At 40.9% G+C, this 19,792-nt stretch overlaps 1 protein-coding gene across 2 annotated transcripts in view; it reads left to right on the plus strand.

Annotated features, from left to right (window-relative positions):
- Nucleotides 1-19,792, plus strand: part of LOC149122646 (uncharacterized) — a 104,222-nt gene that overhangs the window by 23,580 nt on the left and 60,850 nt on the right. The window contains exons 2-3 of one of the 2 annotated variants that reach the window (XM_089311712.1): nucleotides 2,694-3,036; nucleotides 5,769-6,185. In XM_089311712.1, the coding sequence (XP_089167838.1) occupies nucleotides 3,034-3,036; nucleotides 5,769-6,185 (420 nt within the window). In that variant the 5' untranslated portion in view covers nucleotides 2,694-3,033. The remainder of the gene's footprint in view (nucleotides 1-2,693; nucleotides 3,037-5,768; nucleotides 6,186-19,792) is intronic. The other variant, XM_089311713.1, reaches the window with a different exon arrangement.

A 19,792-nucleotide genomic window follows, 5' to 3' on the forward strand; every position in this document is an offset into this window, starting at 1 on the left:
CACCCCATGGGAGACCAGGATAAGTACCTGGCTCCTGCCATCGGATCAGCGCAGTGCGCTGGCCGCAGTGCGCTGGCCGCGGCAACCATTGGAGGGTGAACCAACGGCAAAGGAAGACATTTCTCTCTGTCTCTCTCTCTCACTGTCCACTCTGCCTGCCAAAAAAAAATAAATAAAAAATAAATAAATAAAAAACCTTTGGTGTCTTGTCTTGGTACATAAATCTTGCTACATTACCACTGTAATCAGACCAGGAGCCTCACCTACAGCACAGAACAGATTGCCTGAAAGGAGCTTAGGGTACTATTATCTAAGGAAAGGGGAATGAGGGCCAGTGTTTTTGCACAGTGGATTAAGCTGCTGCCTGTGACAGTGGCATCCTATATGGGCGCAGGTTTGAATTCTAGCTGCTCCACCTCTGATCCAGCTCCCTACTAATAATGCACCTGGGAAGGCAGGGGAAGATGGTCTAAGTGCTCAAGCCCCTGCCATTCATAAGGGAGACCCAAATGAAGCTCCTAGCTTCTGCCTGGCCATCTGGGGAGTGAACCAGCAGATGAAAGATCTCTCTCTCTCTCTCTCTCTCTCTCTCTCTTTGTAACTCTTTCCTTTTCAAGTAGATAAATAAATATTCAAATGCAGGGTATGGATGCTAGTCACCAGAAGAAAATAAAAGCTCACCCTAGGCACCACACCCTCTTGCCTTTAGTGTTCTTTTTACATAAATTTGTGAACTGACCAAATGTTGGGTACTGGGGTCTAACAGCTGTGCAGTAATTTTCCAAAATGATATCAGTCAAATAAATCCATATGAGGACCTAATTTTTCTTTTTTTTTCTTTTTTCTTTTTTGACAGGCAGAGTGGACAGTGAGAGAGAAACAGAGAGAAAGGTCTTCCTTTGCCGTTGGTTCACCCTCCAATGGCCGCCACGGCTGGCGCGCTGCGGCCGGCGCACCGCACTGATCCGATGGCAGGAGCCAGGAGCCAGGTGCTTTTCCTGGTCTCCCATGGGGTGCAGGGCCCAAGCACTTGCGCCATCCTCCACTGCACTCCCTGGCCACAGCAGAGAGCTGGCCTGGAAGAGGGGCAACCGGGACAGAATCCGGCACCCCGACCTGGACTAGAACCCAGTGTGCCGGCGCTGCTAGGCGGAGGATTAGCCTAGTGAGCCGCGGCGCCGGCCAGGACCTAATTTTTCTTGATAGCTACCAGTATGCAGATACTTGTCTGTATCTTAATTCTGAAAGTTTAAAATATGTAAATAGCATTTATATTATTATAGCTATGTAAACAGGTTTGGGGGCAGAACAAATTCATGTCTTCAAATTCTCTAGGATCCCCATCATATGTTTCACAAGAGTGGTCCTGGAGTCAAGTTGCCAAGATCCTTCAGAGATTATTCAGTGTTAAGCTGCATTTTGGTTTATTCTGTACTTACATCATACAAAGGTACTTACTTCAAAAAATCATGAAAAATGAAATTTTTTTGTTTAAATAATTTTGAAATCAACGCATAATTTTTGCATAATAGATATTTTTCTGTGAAACCTTTGATGACCCCTTATACTTTGAATGACAGTGTTGCCTATTTAATTCCCATTCCTTCATTATTCCTTGCTAGGATGTTTTCTTTGTGTACCTTGTTTGTTATCATTTATGTTGCAGTTCTTCACAAATGTTTTTAGACTTTTACATGAGGGAGAAACTTGAACATTGACTGGAAACTCCACAAATGTTTGTTTGTCAAATGAGAGGTTCTCTTTAAAGTAGTGGGTGGAGAGCTACCTATTATGATGGGACTCTTAAAAACCAGAATAAAATGGTCTTTATCTTTGGATCCTGACATCCACACTGGCTGCCCTAATTAATTCATTAGACAACTCATTAAGTAGTTTTAGATAGGATCAATTCCCTACCTTAATATTTATTTATTTCAGTTTCAAGGGAAAATACGTTTTTACACTGTCTGCAGAAAGACAAGGATATAGAAATTTTTTGACTTTTGTCATCTGAATTTCAGTTAATCCTCTGTCATCAGACCTACTCTTACATATTATTGCTACCATGTAAGCCATTAACTTAGGGTTCTGCTCAGCAAACTGGCTTTCTTCTTTCCATTAATTAATAATACTATGTCTGCTTTTTGTTTTATAGGAATTTGTTGAATTATATTGTATGTTAATGACTCTCTTCATAGTCCTTTTAGTGTTATGAAGTCTTTAGAAAAATTCCATTACTGTTATCTTAACAGTTTCTTAGAAAGAGGAAGATACACAGGTACATACACCTGCTTAATTAGAACATCATATTAAACTTGAAGTGTTTACCTCCTTTTTAATGGTTACATAATATTCACTTGTATAGATATTTCTTATGTACTTGTTTTCTACTGATTAACAGTTAATTTTGTGATTATAAACACCAGTGCTATGAATATCCTTGAACATATCTCTATGTGCAATTATATTAATAAATTCTTAGAGGTTAAGTGTTGGATTGAAGGTCATTGGAAAGTTCCTCTTTGGAATGTGTGTGTATATTTGGAAAGTGGTATTGCATTTTGATTAAAAGCATTAACTCTGGGGCGGGGCTGCCTGGACTAATAATCTTGGCTCTCTTTCTTAGTGGTGTGGTGATCTTGGGCAAGTTGCTTAAGTTTCTGTGTCTTGTTTTTCTTTTTATTTTTTGACAGGCAGAGTGGACAGTGAGAGAGACAGAGAAGAAGGTCTTCCTTTTTCTGTTGGTTCACCCCCAATGGCTGCCGCGGCTGGCATGCTGCAGCCGGCGCACCGCACTGATCCGAAGCCAGGAGCCAGGTGTTTCTCCTGGTCTCCCATGGGGTGCAGGGCCCAAGGACTTGGGCCATCCTCCACTGCACTCCCGGGCCACAGCAGAGAGCTGGACTGGAAGAGGAGCAACCGGGACAGAATCCAGCGCCCTGACCGGGACTAGAACCTGGGGTGCTGGCGCCACAGGCAGAGGATTAGCCTATGGAGCCACAGCACCGGCCTTTGTTTTTCTAATGAGTGAAAATGGTAATATCACCTCTCTCCTAGGGTTGTGATGATTAAATGAGATAACCTGTTGAGATTCATGCCTGACACCAAATACTCAATAACCATTATCTGTTAGGTGTTTTTCTAGGTCAGAGCTAGCAACCATAGTAATAAAAAAGCCATTGTTATCATGGGTTGACACTGGGACATTCATTCAGACATGCTGCTGAGCACACACAGCCCTTGAAGGCGATAAAGGGGTCCCTGAAGCAGGGCTGCAAGCTCAGGCCAAGGGGAGAGATACAGAAAATCTGGGGGAGAGGCTTAAGATTTATTACTCAGTAGTCTACTGCGTGTATCCACTAGAAAGCTACATTGTTAACTGCTGTCTCTGCAGTTCTAGATAGTGCTTGGCACATGAAAGGAAGGAAAGAAGGAAGGAAGGAACGAACAAGCGAACCAGGGTACGAATTTAGTGCCTTTCTGTTCTAAGCCTTAAAAAGTCTTGTCAAGCAGCATACCTAGATTTATTGTAAACAAGAATGTCGGGAGGTGTTTGAGAAGGAAAGTGGCATGGAGTGACCCTGTCTAGGGACACTGTAGCAACCAGGATAGATAAGAGAAAAATGAAATATTTAGGGGTCCCCAGGAATAAAAGAGTACTTCAAAAATTCATGGAAAAGGGAACTAAAAGATAAGCTTGTTTTGGTATAAAAATTTTTTTGAGATCAATTCATAGTTTCTCCGTGCTATGCATTTTTATGAATTTTCTGAAGAGCCAGTGTATGCTCCTTTTGGGATGTGGATTTGTACGCTTGCACTTCAGTTTTAAAAAGAGAAAGAATTTTCAACTTTGGGAAGTCTTGGAACAGACTGATTAGCACGGGGCCTGCTACATGGAACCTCTAAATGAATGGCAGGTTTTTTTCTTCTGTTTCTGACTTTTGGTAAAGACTAAAAGTCTGCAGCTGATGCCATGTCCACTCAATTTTAAGCCATATCTGCCTTTGTTATACAGATATGACTGACATTTAAAATAAAATTTCCAGTATGGCTGCTGTGTCAATCGGATGATTGTCAGATCAAAGAAGACTCAGAGAGACCAGACATGATATCAGGGATGCTGGGCTTCTAACCAGGCCTTCTCAGTGGCATAGCCTTGTCTTAGTCACTGAAATGTCAAAGAATCAGTTTCAACTTCTGCAAAATGGGGATCAGTGTCTTAATAACTACCACCTGTCCAGGATTAAGAGCATATCTTGACATTACATTAGAACAGAGTAAACAAATAAATTTCAGTGAGTATTATGCCTTGAAGTCTTGATCAAGAAGACACTATTAATGGTAAAACCATTACAGTATTATGTTTCTAGAACATTCCTAGCAGATGCTTATTAGCTAAGGAAAATTTTGATTCTGAGAGTTGTCTTAGAACAGTATAATATATTTTTCTCCATTCATATATTAATGTGTCTAGCATTCATGTTAATGTTGAGCCACTAGTATATGTGCTCCATTCATATATTTTTCTCCATTCATGTATTAGCATGTTGAGCAATAGAAGACTGATGTTCCAAAAGGAGTGCCTCTTTTTTTTAAAGAATTATTATTTATTTTATTTGAAAGGCAGCGTTACATAGAGATGGAGTGGCAGAGAGAGAGAGTTCTTCCATCCGCTGGGTCACTCCCCAGTTGGCCGCAATGGCCAGAGCTATGCCCATCTGAAGCTGGAGCTTCTTCCAGGTCTCCCACACAGGTTCAGGGGCCCAAGGATTTGGGCCACCTTCTACTGCTTTCCCAGGCTATAGCAGAGAGCTGGCTCAGAAGTAGAGCAGCCAGGACTTGAACCAGTGCCCACATGGGATGCTGGCACCACAAGCGGCTGATGCCACAGCATCAACCCCGGGAGTTTCTTTCTAAAATTAGGCAGTATATACAATGGACAAAACATTCCTCACATATACATAGTATCTTCACACATAATAACATAATGTATAACATTAATGATTAATGTGAAGCATTTTATTTTTTGGTGTTATTGAGAACTAATCAAGAATTTACTATGGGTAGTAAAAAATGTGGACTCCTATATAGTAATTAGAAGGGGTGATAAGGATCTTGACATCAGACAACATGCTTGGGTGAAGATTCAGGAAACATCCAGAATAGTCCTTCTGAGATCAAACATTGGTCTCTCCAAATGAAAAAAATGAAGTCTATCTCAATTTCAGTTTCAATTTTAATAATGAAACAGCTGCTGGGGTCATGGCACATCTTAGGGGTCTTCATTTGCAGTAGATATCTGGGTCATTTTTGTTTTGTTTGGGTGAATAAATATTTGAAAAGGGTAACAGAAGAAGGTTTTGCTGCTTTATGATGTTATTGATATATAGGGTGACGCTACTATGGTGGGTGCTATCAGGCTACAATATCTGTATGCCTCCTGTGTAACCTGAAGCAACTGTCTTTTGACTTGGCACTACCTTACACTGAAGTGTCTATCCTGCCTGGGACTGTAAATTGATCCAACCACATGCCTCACAGAAGGTGTTCTTTAGCCACTGACAGCAGCAAGGAAGGACTAGCACAAAAGCACCTGAGACTTTGGAAAGGGGGCTCTCAGAAAGTGTGGCCTTGCCGTCTCTTTAACTTCTATTTATGGACAGGCACTAGCAAGCCCTTCTCTTCAGACAAGACAGTTGTCACTTAAGTCATCTGGACTCCTGGAAAATTTCTTTTTCCCTTTTGATCTTTGCAATGTTTCACTGCAGATCATGTCCACGTGGAATGCGAGGCTCACCAAAAGACTGAAATCTCCATTCAGAAGAATGCATCCGTTTCCATGCTCTGCTTTACTGGCTTGTTTTGGGAATACAAGTGAGAATGCTCCTTTTGAGCAGTCTTGTACGGCTGATGCTCATTCTACCATCTACGTTCAGCCCACAGCCAAAGCAAGCAAACAACAAAGTTGCCCAGGAGTGGAAGAAGGAGCTCCAGAGAAGAGACGAGATAGCAGCACCCATGCAGAGAGAAATGGCAGTGCAAATCGGAATTCAAGTAACCACACTACCTTCCAGCCTGCAGAAGCACCTGAGCACTTGCCTGGGTCCCCAGAAAATGAACCAGACTTTGAAGCAGTTACTTTTCAGACGTCGATTCCCAGACCATCGATTATTGACATGCCAAAGGTAAGTGAGTGTTCTCATTGTTATTGCAGAAAGGATGGTGTTCGAACAGAGTTCTGATCATTTGGGGAATACTTCAGCAAGCAAACTTACTTAAACTTATTACTGAATAGGATATTGAGGAGAAATGTCACTAGTGTAAAGAAATGCGCAAAACCTTTTAAATGCTCAGAAAGTCCTCAAAAGATGTGGAGGAAGGCAATGATAATAAACATGAGAGTTTATCCATGGCCAAAATTGGCCTTTAATTAATAGGCTGTGGTGTCTCAGAGCCAAGGATGTCTCCATAAAAGATAAGGGGCAATATAGTCTGAGAGAGTAACTCTTTTTTCTTACTACCTGTAGGTTTATGTACATGAAAATTCAAAAGATGAGAATTTTGATTATATAATTTAAGAAATTGCTTCTCCTAAAAATGAATTTATAGGATACCAAAGCAATCTGAGAAAACTGGGAAATGATAACCACAGTATGTGTAGCAGTAAACAAAGAAGCTGACTTACAAACTCTTCATGCTGTTAATATTCCTGTGATAATTTTTCTGGTAATTAAAGGCAGGAGGAGGCAGTTATTTGTGAGAAAAATGATGTGGTTGCCCTTAAGAGGCAACATTGTGGCTTATTTATTTATATATCTATGACAGATCTTCAGATTTTCATGAAAATTCATATTATGAATAAATGCATGGATTTCATTCTGTTTGAACTAAAATAAGCGTCTTTTAATTCTATTTTCTATGAACTTTTTGAAGTACCTTAATATTTGCTTTTTCTTTTTCTTTTTAATTATCTTTTTCTTTTGTTGTGGAATTGTTGGATTTTAAATATTGATTACTTAGGTTGGATTAAGCTGCACTTAATTAACTTTATTTCAAAGTTCTTGGTAATCCCAACTGAACTGACAGATTAGAGGAAGTATCATCAATTAAAGGGTGCTTTCTTTTTTTACAACTTTTATTTAGTAAATATAAATTTCCAAAGTACAGTTTATGAATTACAATGGCTTTTCCCCCCAATACCTTCCCTCCCACCCATAACCCTCCCATCTCCCGCTCCCTCTCCCATTCCATTCACATCAAGATTCATTTTCAATTCTCTTTATATACAGAAGATCAATTTAGTATATATTAAGTAAAGATTTCATCAGTTTGCACCCACACAGAAACACAAAGTGTAAAATACTGTTTCAGTACTAGTTATAGCATTAATTCACATTGAACAACACATTAAGGACAGAGATCCTACATGAGGAGTAAGTGCACAGTGACTCCTGTTGTTGACTTAACAATTTGACACTCTTGTTTATGGCGTCAGTAATCTCCCTAGGCTCTAGTCATGAGTTGCCAAGGCTATGGAAGCCTTTTGAGTTTGCCGACTTCAATCTTATTCCAACAGGGTCATAGTGGAAGTTCTCTCCTCCCTTCAGAGAAAGGTACCTCATTCTTTGATGGCCCATTGTTTCTACTGGGATCTCACTCACAGAGATCTTTCATTCAGGTTTTGTTTTTTTGTTTTGTTTTGTTTTGTTTTGTGTGTGTGTGTGTGTGTGTTTTTTTTTTTTTTTTTTTTGCAAGAGTGTCTTGGCTTTCCATGCCTAAAATACTCTCATGGGCTCTTCAGCCATATCCGAATGCCTTAAGGGCTGATTGTGAGGCCAGAGTGCTATTTAGGACATCTGCCATTCTATGAGTCAGCCATGTATCCTGTTTTCCATGTTGGATCGTTCTCTCCGTTTTTGATTCTATCAGCTAGTATTTGCAGACACTAGTCTTGTTTATGTGACCCATTTGACTCTTAGACCTATCATTATGATCAACTGTGAACTGAAATTGATCACTTGGACTAGTGAGATGGCATTGCTACATGCAACCTTGATGGGATTGTCTTGGAATCCCCTGGCATGATTCTAACACCACCATTTGGGTCAATTCCAATTGAGCATGTCCCAAATTGTACATCTCCTCCCACTTTTATTCCCACTACTATATTTAACATGGATCACTTTTCAGTTAAATTTAAACATCTAAGAATAATTATGTGTTAATTACAGAGTTCAACCAACAGTATTAACTACAAAAAATACTAAAAGGGTAAAGTATTAAATTGTACATCAACAGTCAGGACAAGAGCTGATCAAGTCACTATTTCTTATAGTGTCCATTTCACTTCAACAGGTTTCCTTTTTGGTGCTCGGTTAGTTGTCACCATTCAGTGAGAACATATGATATTTTTCCCTTTGGGACTGGCTTAGTTCACTCAGCATGATGTTTTCCAGATTCCTCCATTTTGTTGTAAATGACCGAATTTCATTGTTTTTGACTGCTGTATAGTATTCTGTAGAGTACATGTCCCATAATTTCTTTATCCAGTCTACTGTTGATGGGCATTTAGGTTGTTTCCAGGTCTTAGCTATTGTGAATTGAGCTGCAAAAACCATTAAGGTGCAGACAGCTTTTTTGTTTTCCAATTTAATTTCCTTTGGGTAAATTCCCAGGAGTGGGATGGCTGGGTTGTATGGTAGGGTTATATTCAGGTTTCTGAGGAATCTCCAGACTGACTTCCATAGTGGCTTGACCAGTTTGCATTCCCACCAACAGTGGGCTAGTGTCCCTTTTTCCCCCATATCCTCACCAGCATCTGTTGTTGGTAGATTTCTGAATGTGAGCCATTCTAACCGGGGTCAGGTGAAACCTCATTGTGGTTTTGATTTGCATTTCCCTGATTGCTAGTGATCTTGAACATTTTTTCATGTGTCTGTTGGCCATTTGGATTTCCTCTTTTGAAAAATGTCTACTGAGGTCCTTGGCCCATCTCTTAAGTGGGTTGTTGGTTTTGTTTTTGTGGAGTTTCTTGATCTCTTTGTAGATTCTGTTATTAACCCTTTATCTGTTGCATAATTTGCAAATATTTTTCACATTCTGTCGGTAGCCTCTTCACTTGTCTGACTGTTTCTTTTGCAGTACAGAAACTTCTCACTTTGATGGGATCCCAAATGTTAATTTTGGCTTTGACTGCCTGCGCCTCCCAGGTCTTTTCCAGGAAGTCTTTGCCGGTACCTATATCTTGCAGGGTTTCTCCAATGTTCTCTAGTAACTTGATGGTGTCAGGTCGTAGATTTAGGTCTTTAATCCATGTTGAGTGAATTTTTGTGTAAGGTGAAAGGTAGGGGTCTTGCTTCATGCTTCTGCACATGAAAATCCAATTTTCTCAGCACCATTTATTGAATAGACTGTCCTTACTCCAGGGATTGGTTTTGGATCCTTGACAAATATAAGTAGGCTGTAGATGTTTGGATTGATTTCTGGTGTTTCTATTCTGTTCCATTGGTCTATCCATCTGTTTCTGTGCCAGTACCATGCTGTTTTGATAACAACTGCCCTGTAGTATGTCCTGAAATCTGGTATTGTGATGCCTCCGGCTTTGTTTTTGTTGTACAAGATTGCTTTAGCTATTCGAGATTTCCTGTGCTTCCATATGAATTTTAGCATCATTTTTTCCGTATTTGAGAAGAATGTCTTTGGTATTTTGATTGGTATTGCATTGAATGTATAAATGGCTTTTGGGAGAATGGACATTTTGATGATATTGAATCTTCCAATCCATGAGCATGGAAGATTTTTCCATTTCTTGGTATCCTCTTCTATTTCTTTCTTTAAGATTTTGTAATTCTCATTGTAGAGCTCTTCAACGTCCTTGGTTAAGTTTATTCCAAGGTATTTGATTGTTTTTGTGGCTATTGTGAATGGGATTGATCTTCGAAGTTCTTTCTCAGCCGTGGCATTGCCTGTGTATACAAAGGCTATTAATTTTTGTGCATTGATTTTATATCCTGCTACTTTGCCAAACACTACTATGAGTTCGAATTTTCTCTTAGTAGAGTTCTTTGGATCCCCTAAATAAAGAATCATATCATCTGCAAAGAGGGATAGTTTGACTTCTTCCTTCCCAATTTGTATCCTTTAATTTCCTTTTCTTGCCTAATGGCTCTGGCTAAAACTTCCAGAACTATGTTGAATAGCAGTGGTGAGAGTGGGCATCCCGTTCTGATAACAGATCTCAGTGGAAATGCTTCCAACTTTTCCCCATTCAATAGGATGCTGGCCGTGGGTTTTTCATAAATTGCTTTGATTGTATTGAGGAATGTTCCTTCTATACCCAATTTGCTTAGAGTTTTCATCATGAACGGGTGTTGTATTTTATCAAATGCTTTCTCTGCATCTATTGAGATAATCATATGGTTTTTCTTCTGCAGTCTGTTAATGTGGTGTATCACATTGATTGTCTTGCGCACATTAAACCATCCCTGCATACCAGGGATAAATCCCACTTGGTCTGGGTGGATGATCTTTCTGATGTGCTGTTGCATTATATTGGCCAAGATTTTATTGTGGATTTTTGCATCTGTGTTCATGAGAGATATTGGTCTGTAATTTTCTTTCAATGCTTCTTCTTTTTCCAGCTTAACAGTTAAGGTGATTCTGGCTTCATAGAAAAAATTTAGGAGGATTACCTCTTTTTTGATTGTTCTGAATAGTTTGAGAAGAATTGGAATTAGTTCTTCTTTAAATGTCTAGTAGAATTCAGCAGTGAATCCATCTGGTCCTGGGCTTTTCTTTGTTGGGAGGGCCTTTATTACTGTTTCAATTTCTGTCTCAGTTATGGGTCTGTTTAGGTTTTCTATTTCTTCATAGTTCAATTTCGGTAGGTTGCATGTGTCCAGGAATCTATCCATTTCTGATGGATTTCCCTGTTTGCTGGCATACAACTCTTTGTAGTAATTTCTGAGTGAGCATGTGCCAAATTGTACCTCTCCTCCCTCTCTTATTCCCACTCTTATATTTAACCAGGATCACTTTTCAGTTAAATTTAAATGGAGAGGGGTGGCGCTGTGGCTCACTTGGTTAATCCTCTGCCTATGGCACCAGCATCCCATACGGCACCAGGTTCTATTCCCAGTTGCTCCTCTTCCAGTCCAGCTCTCTGCTGTGGCCCAGGAAGGCAGTGGAGGGTGGTCCAAGTGCTTAGACCCCTGCACCCACATGGGAGACCAGGAGGAAGCACCTGGCTCTTGGCTTCGGATCAGTGTAGCTCCTGCCATGGTGGCCATTTGTGGGGGGTAAACCAGTGGAAGGAAAACCTTTCTCTCTGTCTCTCTCTCACTGTCTAACTCTGTCAAATAAAAAATTTTAAAAAAAGACGAAAAAAAATTAAACAAAGAGACAGCTTCTTGGCTTACCTTGGGATAAAATAAAATGGGGCTGGTGCCATGGCTCACTTGGTTAATCCTCCACCTTGCAGCGCTGGCATCCCATATAGGCACCAGGTTCCAATCCCGGCTGTTCCTCTTCCAGTCCAGCTCTTTGCTGTGGCCTGGGAGGGCAGTGGAGGATGGTGCAAGTGCTTGGGCCCCTACACCCACATGGGAGAAAAGGAAGAAGCTGCTCCTGGCTCCTGGCTTCAGATCAGTGCAGCACCGGCTGTAGTGGCCATTTGGGGAGTGAACCAACGGAACGAAGACCTTTCTCTCTCTCTCTCTCTCTCTCTCACTGTCTATAACTCTACCTGTCAAATAAAAACTTTTTAAAAAGATGAAAATAATTTAAATGGAGAGGCAGCTTCTTGACTGCTCTTGGGATAAAATAAAATGAATACCTCTCATAAACCTATGCAAAGTTATATTGTACAGCTTTGTTATTGGAAAGTATCCATAAAAGACTGGAGAGAATGGCAAGTTACAGTTTTCAAACAACTTCAAAATCAAGGGTCACATGTATTCCAAATTAAGCAATAAAAGTGCATAATTTCGTCAGTTTTAAAGCACCATGTTCAAGTGACATACCAGTTCATTTACAATTCAGTTAACATGATAAATATCCTATAAGTAGGTACTGACATGTTAGAGGGAGAGAGGTAAAAAATGAAGAAGTTGGCCCAGTTTTTGTCCAGTTTTCAGTTTGTCAGAGAAAACCTTGCCATCTCCTTATGACCTGTTTGTTTGCCCTCAATTCTGGGAGGTAGTGAATAAAACAGCAGGATATCCTTGGTTCACAGGCAGTGGTTGAAAGTGTCTAAGGACATTCTGGCTCATTGACAGAACAATTTTCCCCTGAATACCTGTGTCTAGCAGTTGAAATTTCCCTCCTTGATTATGTAATCTGCAGTTGAGCTTTAGATGAATAAAGGATAATTGCACTATTGCATTTGCTGAGTATGCTGGAAATTTACAAGTTTCTTAAGCTCCAGAATCACAGAGGCTAGTTGCATGAATGTGTTATATCAATCAAGGGAAATTAAGGGAGCATTTTTCCAGCCAAGGACATAGTTAACCTGATCTGAACTTCCTTTTTAGTTCTCCACTTACAGTGCCTCCTCTCCAAAGGAAATACCGCTCATCATCTTAGCACTTTATCTGATGTGAGGTTGACATACTTCCTTTTGTAATTCGGTACCTAGGGAGGCGAAAGTTTGGAAATTTGAGGCACAGGAAAGTGAGGCAATGCACAAGGAGCACTGAACCTGTTGAAGTGATCTCTGTAATCTTGTTCTGGAAATCTGATTTACATGTATACCAAGTTCAGTCCCAGATACTGGAAGAAGTCCTCAGTTTGTCCTTCTTTCTTCCTTTTTTAAAAAGCTTTATTTAATTATTTGAAAGGCAGAGTTAGAGAGAGGGAGAGACACACAGAGAGATTTTCCATCCCCTGGTTTACTCCCCAAATGGCAGCAACAGCCAGGGTGGGTCAGGCTGCCAGGAGCCTGGAGCTTCTTCCGGGTTTCCCAAGTGGTTGCCATCTTCTACTGCTTCCTCAGGTGCATTAGCAGAGAGCCAGAAACAGATAGATAGACCAGTGGAACAGAATAGAAACACCAGAAATCATAATGCAACTTTTCTGCCTCCCTCTGCCATTCTTTGCTGATAGCATCCCCGGCATTTAGTTCTGCTTTGGTGCCCTCTCCTGGGCTTGCCTGGTATTTGGCGCTTACACCAACTAAAACACTTTCTAATCTGCACTAAATTGGTTTACTGTCTGACTCTCCCACTAGACTGTGAAGAACTTAAGGGCTGGGCTTTTTATCTATTGTGATTAGCACCTAGAGTAATACCTAACACCTCGAAGACACTTTCATGAATATGCATTGGATGAATTAAGTGATAAATCAATAAAATCAAAATTAGGGCAGCAGTTCATGGTAAAAAAAAAAAAAGTCTTCATATGTTATCTTTTTATCTTCACTTAGTATTTCCAGTATCTTTGGGCTCACTCATTATTCTAGAAATCGATGTAAATAAGCTGTCAATAGGGGCTAGAGACCAGGATAATTTCTTCCCTTGTAGAGTGAGCAGTGTCATACTCAGATTTGAGACAAAAGGCCAAGAAAATACTATTTGAAGTGAACTCAGCTGGAGGAAGTAGTTTCCTTTCAACTGCCCTTCTAGCCCATTTCATGGCTTCATTGAAATTTCTTGCATGACAAAGATCTAACCCCTCTGTATTTCAATTTTCCTATTTGCAAAATGATGATAATCACTTCTAGGATTCTGATATTGTGTTATAATGGAGCTACTTATGTAGAACTTTTAAGTTTTACAGGAGCAAACATAGAATATTAACACAAATATTGACACCATTAATGTGGGAGCAGAGGATGCATTTACCTCACTCCTTGCTGTGACTGCTACCATGTGGGGAGCCTGTGATCACTCATGTTAATAAGACCCCACGTTCTGGCTCTACAATGTTTTTGGTTTAAGTTTTTTTTCTGATTTGTAGAGGACTCAGTATGTTTTTATTAATCTGACTTAAGTGTGAAGCATATGATTTTACACTTAATGGATTACTTTTTAAATTTGAGAAGATTCGGAGACATATAATTGTTAAGGTACAGGGTGTTTAATGATAAAAATTAATTTATTTAATGAAGGACATAATTTTTAAAAATGATACATTTCTTTGAAAGAGTTACGGTGGGAGTGGGGAGGGGGTGGAGAGGGAGATTTTCCATCCCCAAATGGCTGCAGTGGCTGCACTAGGCCAGGCCAAAGCCAAAATTCTGGACCTCCATCTGGGTCTTCCAATTAGGTGGCAGGGGCCCAAGCACTCTGACCATCTGTAGCTGTCTTCGCAAGCATATTAGAAGGGAGCTGACTCAAAAACAAATAAATGAAAACATAATGTTGAGCAGGTGATTTCTTTTGTATTTTTAGTGATTTTCTTTTCTTTATTCTTTTTTTTTTTTTTTTTTGATAAGAAGTGGAGAAGTTGGGTCCTGAACCAGTGCCCATATGGGATGCCAGCACTTCAGGCCAGGGTGTTAACCCACTGCACCACAGTGCAGGCCCCCAAGAGGTGTTTTTTTTTTTTTAAGATTTATCTATTTATTTATTTATTTGAAAGTCAGAGTTACACAGAGAGAGAAGAGGCAGAAAGAGAGAAAGGTCTTCCATCCACTGGTTCACTCCCAGTTGGCTGCAATGGCTTGAGCTGCGCCTATCTGAGGCAAGAGCCAGGAGCTTCTTCCAGGTCTCCCACGTGGGTGCAGGGACCCAAGGACTTGAGCCATCCTCCACTGTTTTCCCAGGCCATAGCAGAGAGCTGGATCGGAAGTGGAGCAGTTGGCTCTCGAATGGATGCTCATATGGGATGCCAACATGGAGGTGGTGGCGGCTTTACCCACTATGCCATAGCGCTGGCCCCTAAGAGTGAGGTTTAACTTTGAAGTTTTAAAATCTTCCTTCATTCTTTAACTGATTTTGAGGGGTTTGTAATATTTCCCTGTTAGGTGCTGGGGTTCTTAGCATCTTAGCAAAAGTTCTTAGCAAAACTATGGTTTTGCCTCTGAGTTGCTTATCGATAGGCCAGGAGCCAAGCAAATCAAATATAAGGCAATGAATGTAAAAGTTGTATTTAATATTTTTCAAAGATTTATTCATTTATTTGAAAGAGTTACAGAGAGAGAAGGAGAGGCAGAGGCAGAGAGAGGTCTTCCATCTGCTAGTTCACTCCCCAATTGGCCACAATGGCTGGAGTTGCGCTGATCTGAAGCCATGAGCCAGGCACTTTCTTCCAGGTCTCCCACATGGGTGCAGGAGCCCAAAGACTTGAGCCATCCTCTACTGCTTTCCCGGGCCACAGCAGAGAGTTGGATCAGAAGTGGAGCAGCCGGGTCTTTCCTATCTTTCCTCTATCTTTCCGAGACTCTAGTAATCAACTGTCTGTGTTCACATTGAGTTTGTTGGTATATTTTTTGTTTGGGTTTTGGTTTTAGCTCCCAAATATAAGGGAAAACATGTGGCATTTGTCCGTGTGCCTGGTTTAGTTCAATTCATCAACTTGTTGATGTCCCCTCATCTGTGTCTTAAATCACAATCTCAGATTTCTCCCATTTTGCTGTCTCAAGAACTCTCCAGTTCTGTGGTTTTCTGTATTATTCTTTTCTCATTTTCTCCTGACTCACACTTAAGACTCAGCATTTCTGCTCTCACTTAGGGTCTCGATCTCCAAGGCCCTTCTTTCTTTCTTTGTTGCTAGCTCTCTTGCTTTCCCTCATTTATTCATTCACAGTTCCAGTTGTGCCAAGCACTGTACTAATTCTGGAAATAAAAACCAAGTATGATGTATTTCCTTCTCTACAAGAGTTTTCTGACCAATTGAAACAGCAATATCCCTAAGAAGGTGAGTGTCATTTACAAGTGGAGGATACTGACAAGGCAGACACTGGAAGACACTAGGCAAGATCTGGGTATCCGAGCTGAGAAGTTAGCACTAGATGAATAAGGCACAGAAGACATCTGGGCAGCAAGTGCCTAAGTAGGAAGAGCTTTTTTTTGAAAATTATATTGATGCTTAAAAATTTTATTTATTTATTTTTTATCAGAGAGAGAGAGAGAGAGAGATCTTCATGTACTAGATCACTCCCCAAATGCCTGCAGTAGCCAGGGCTGGGCCAGGCAAAAACCAGGAGTCTGAAACTCAATCTGCGCCTTCCATGTGGTGGCAGGGACTCACGTGCTTGAGCTATCACCTGCTGCCTCCCACGGTGCACATGAGGAAGCTAGATCAGAAGCAGAGTTACAGCAACAACCAGGCACTGCAATATGGGATGCAGGCATTTCAAGTGGCCACTTAACCACTGAGTCAAATGCCCCGCCCAGGAAGGAAATGTCTTATATCACATAACTAGGAATCTAGAGGTCAGTCACCTTCAGAGTTGCTCAAGGAAGTAAAGGGATAGAATCTTGAGAAAACGGTGTACGTAGGAAGCACTTGCCACTGCCACAGCTCTGGGGCATATTAATCTACCTCAAAATAAGTATTAGGTTTTTACAATGAAATTTATTTTTTTATTTTTTATTTAGTAAATATAATTTTTCAAAGTACAGTTAATGGATAACAATGGCTCCCCCCCATAATTTCCCTCCCACTCACCCCTCCCATCTCCCGCTCCCTCTCCCATTCCATTCACATCAAGATTCATTTCAATTATCTTTAAATACAGAAGATCAATTCAGTATATATTAAGTAAAGATTTCATCAGTTTGCACCCACACAGAAACACAAAGTGTAAAATACCGTTTCAGTACTAGTTATAGCATTACTTCACATTGGACAACACACTAAGGACAGATCCCACATGAGAAGTCAGTACACAGTGACTCCTGTTGTTGACTTAACAATTTGACACTCTTGTTTATGGCGTCAGTAAGACATGTAGGAAAGTGAAGCAAAAACAGAGTGCTGAAATGAAGCATTTAAAGGATGGATATTTTAAAAATCCATTTGGCGGCACTGTTTCTCTTTGACCAAACTAGGGATGCATCTCAGCAGCACAGTAGCTCAAACCATACTGTTAGCTTCAGATATCAGTTTTGCATTTCTTGATTTCTCTGGAATTGACCCACTAGCATCTGCTCCCAGTGGGGATCCAGGCTAACTGTCACCAGCAGCCCAGGCCACATACCACTCCCTGTGGAAGCTCTCAGCCCTGTCCTGCTCTCTTGTGCTCTTCTGAAAACCTTTCTGAGATGACTTTGAAAATTACTTTTCTTAGCTTCAAAACACCAACACAAGCCTACCTCCTAAATGCCTCCTTGGTACTGGACCACTGAAACAACATACTCTTGTTCAGGCTAGATTTTTTTTAAAAGATTTATTTATTCATTTGAAAGGCAGAGTTACACAGGGTGAGAGGAGACACACACCTACATACACACACACACACACACACACACACACACGGAGAGAAAGAGAGAGAGAGAGAGAGAGAGAGAGAGAGAGAGAGAGATCTTCCATCTACTGGTTCACTCCCCAATTGGCTGCAATGGCCAAGGTAGGGCCTATCTGAAGCTAAGAGTCAGGAGCCTCTTCTAGGTCTCCCACCTGGTTGGGTGGCAGGGGCACAAGCACTTGAGCCATCTTCTGCTACTTTCCCAGGTGCATCAGGAAGGAGCTGGATCAGAAGTGGAGCAGCCAGGATTTGAACTGTTTGTCCACAGTGCCAGCCCCTCTGGTTAATTTTAAAATACTTGTTTGCTTGAAGCTTTCACTAGGCCATTGTCATGGCCAGTTTTTCACTCTAGGGCTTCTCTAAATTTCAGTCTTTGTTTCTGTGTGGTCTTGATGTCACATCATCTTTCCTGATTTCACATTTGGACTAGTAAAGCCAAAAGCAAAACATCCGCTTCCAAGACTCCCCGTTGAAAGACCCACTAGATTTTTTTCTGCCTGAGGGTGCTTCCAACTCTTGGCTCATTTGCAGAAGCAAATGGCTGATGTTGACTACCTCTCCTCAGCATGATGTTAGCATTAACACAACAGCAGGGTCTTTATGGATAACAGAGAAGCCCTCTGAGAAGTGGTCTTTTGGAAATTGTTAAGTTTCACAGTAACATGTTTGTCCTACTTGGGCAGTAACCAACCCAGACATGATTCTGATCCATTCGTTCCTTTACCCAACAAATATTTCTTGAGAACATAGAATGTGACGAGGAATGATACTAGGAGCTGATTATACTTTCAGTTGTGAAGAAACAGATCCTGTGGAACTGCCAGCCCAGAGAGAGGGGCGGTAGAAAACAAGATAAACTACTAAGTTGTATAGTGTCTTCTATATAGTAATAAATGAAGAGAAATGATATAAAATATAAGAGTGAGTAGTTGCCAGAATTTTAGAAAAGTGGCCGGAGATAATTGTTCTCTTCCTTTGGGTTGGTGTTCCTTTTGTGTGTAGCTGTGCCTCCTGTCAATGCTGTTGTCATACCTGTTTAAATGGTAACAGTTGTAATATTTGTTACTGTTCTCTTTCCCTGTTGTTCTCAACACTGGCTACATGTAGAATAATGTGGAGAGTTTTTTTTAAATTGCTAATACTAATGCTAATACTCCAAAAATAAGTAGTTAGGGGATCAGAGGTGAGAATATAGCATCAGTCTTTTTAAAATGTTTTCTCCAGCAATCTTCATGTGAAATCAAGAGTAAAAACCATGGATCTACCTCATGGAGACAAGAGAATTTGTAAAAGCCAGGCTCGAGGAACTAGCTGGTAGTCCACATCATGCAACAGCACCTTTCTTACTGTTCTTTATCCTCAACATTTTCTACGATCCTTAAGAGAGACAATTCCCATTACCAGGTGTGAAGGATTCTTTACCATTCCTCTGTCACGTGAGTGGAAGAACAAAGTGAGAAAGGAAAAGAAAGTTTTCATGATGTAAGGAGTGGGTTTTTTTATTTATTTATTTGACAGATAGAGCTAGACAGAGAGAGAGAAAGGTCTTCCTTCTGTTGGTTCACTCCCCAAATAGCCGCTACGGCCGGCACTGCGCTGATCCGAAGCCAGGAGCCAGGTGCTTCCTCTTGGTCTCCTGTGTGGGTGCAGGGGCCCAAGTACCTGGGCCATCCTCCACTGCCCTCCCAGGCCACAGCAGAGAGCTGGACTGGAAGAGGAGCAGCCGGGACTAGAACCCGGCGCCCATATGGGATGCCAGCGCTGCAGGCAGAGGATTAACCAAGTGAGCCACGGTGCCGGCCCCAAGGAGTGGTTTTAGGTAACTTTTTCACATCCATCCTTGTCAAATCCCCTTAGAAACTTAAAACAGAAAGTACCCTGCCCACTACCACCTTATGCAGACATATTTTTTCTCTTTTATCACGCAAATGGAACCTATGCCTTTAGTCTCAAAAGAACAGATACTCATGGCGACAGAACTTGAAATCTCTTAAAAATCACCTTGAAATTCCATGACTTGGGGCCGGCACTGTGGTGTAGCAGGTAAACCCACTGACTCAGTGGTAACACCTTGTCTTTGGTTGCTGGAGAAATTTTTTCCCTTCCTCTACATGACATTGCAGTTTTGAGGTCTTATTCTCACCTCACTGTTTGCCTGTGGAGATCATTAAGTAGTGGCTCCTTATATACATGGGTTTCCTTCTCAGTCTCTCTCACAGCTTTCTTCAAGGAGATTTTGGATTTGGTCTGTATCATTAACTAGTTTGACAGGGTTAAAAAGGGAGAGACAGACACACCCTGATTTTAAAAAACTTGTCTCAAATAGTTGTAGGGATTGGCAACTTCAAAATCCACAGGACAGAGCAATAGCCCAGAAACTGAGGC

Source organism: Oryctolagus cuniculus, chromosome 13 (genome assembly GCF_051225735.1).
Source record: "Oryctolagus cuniculus isolate XC-2025 breed Fujian yellow rabbit chromosome 13, ASM5122573v1, whole genome shotgun sequence".
Taxonomy (NCBI): Eukaryota; Metazoa; Chordata; class Mammalia; order Lagomorpha; family Leporidae; genus Oryctolagus; species Oryctolagus cuniculus.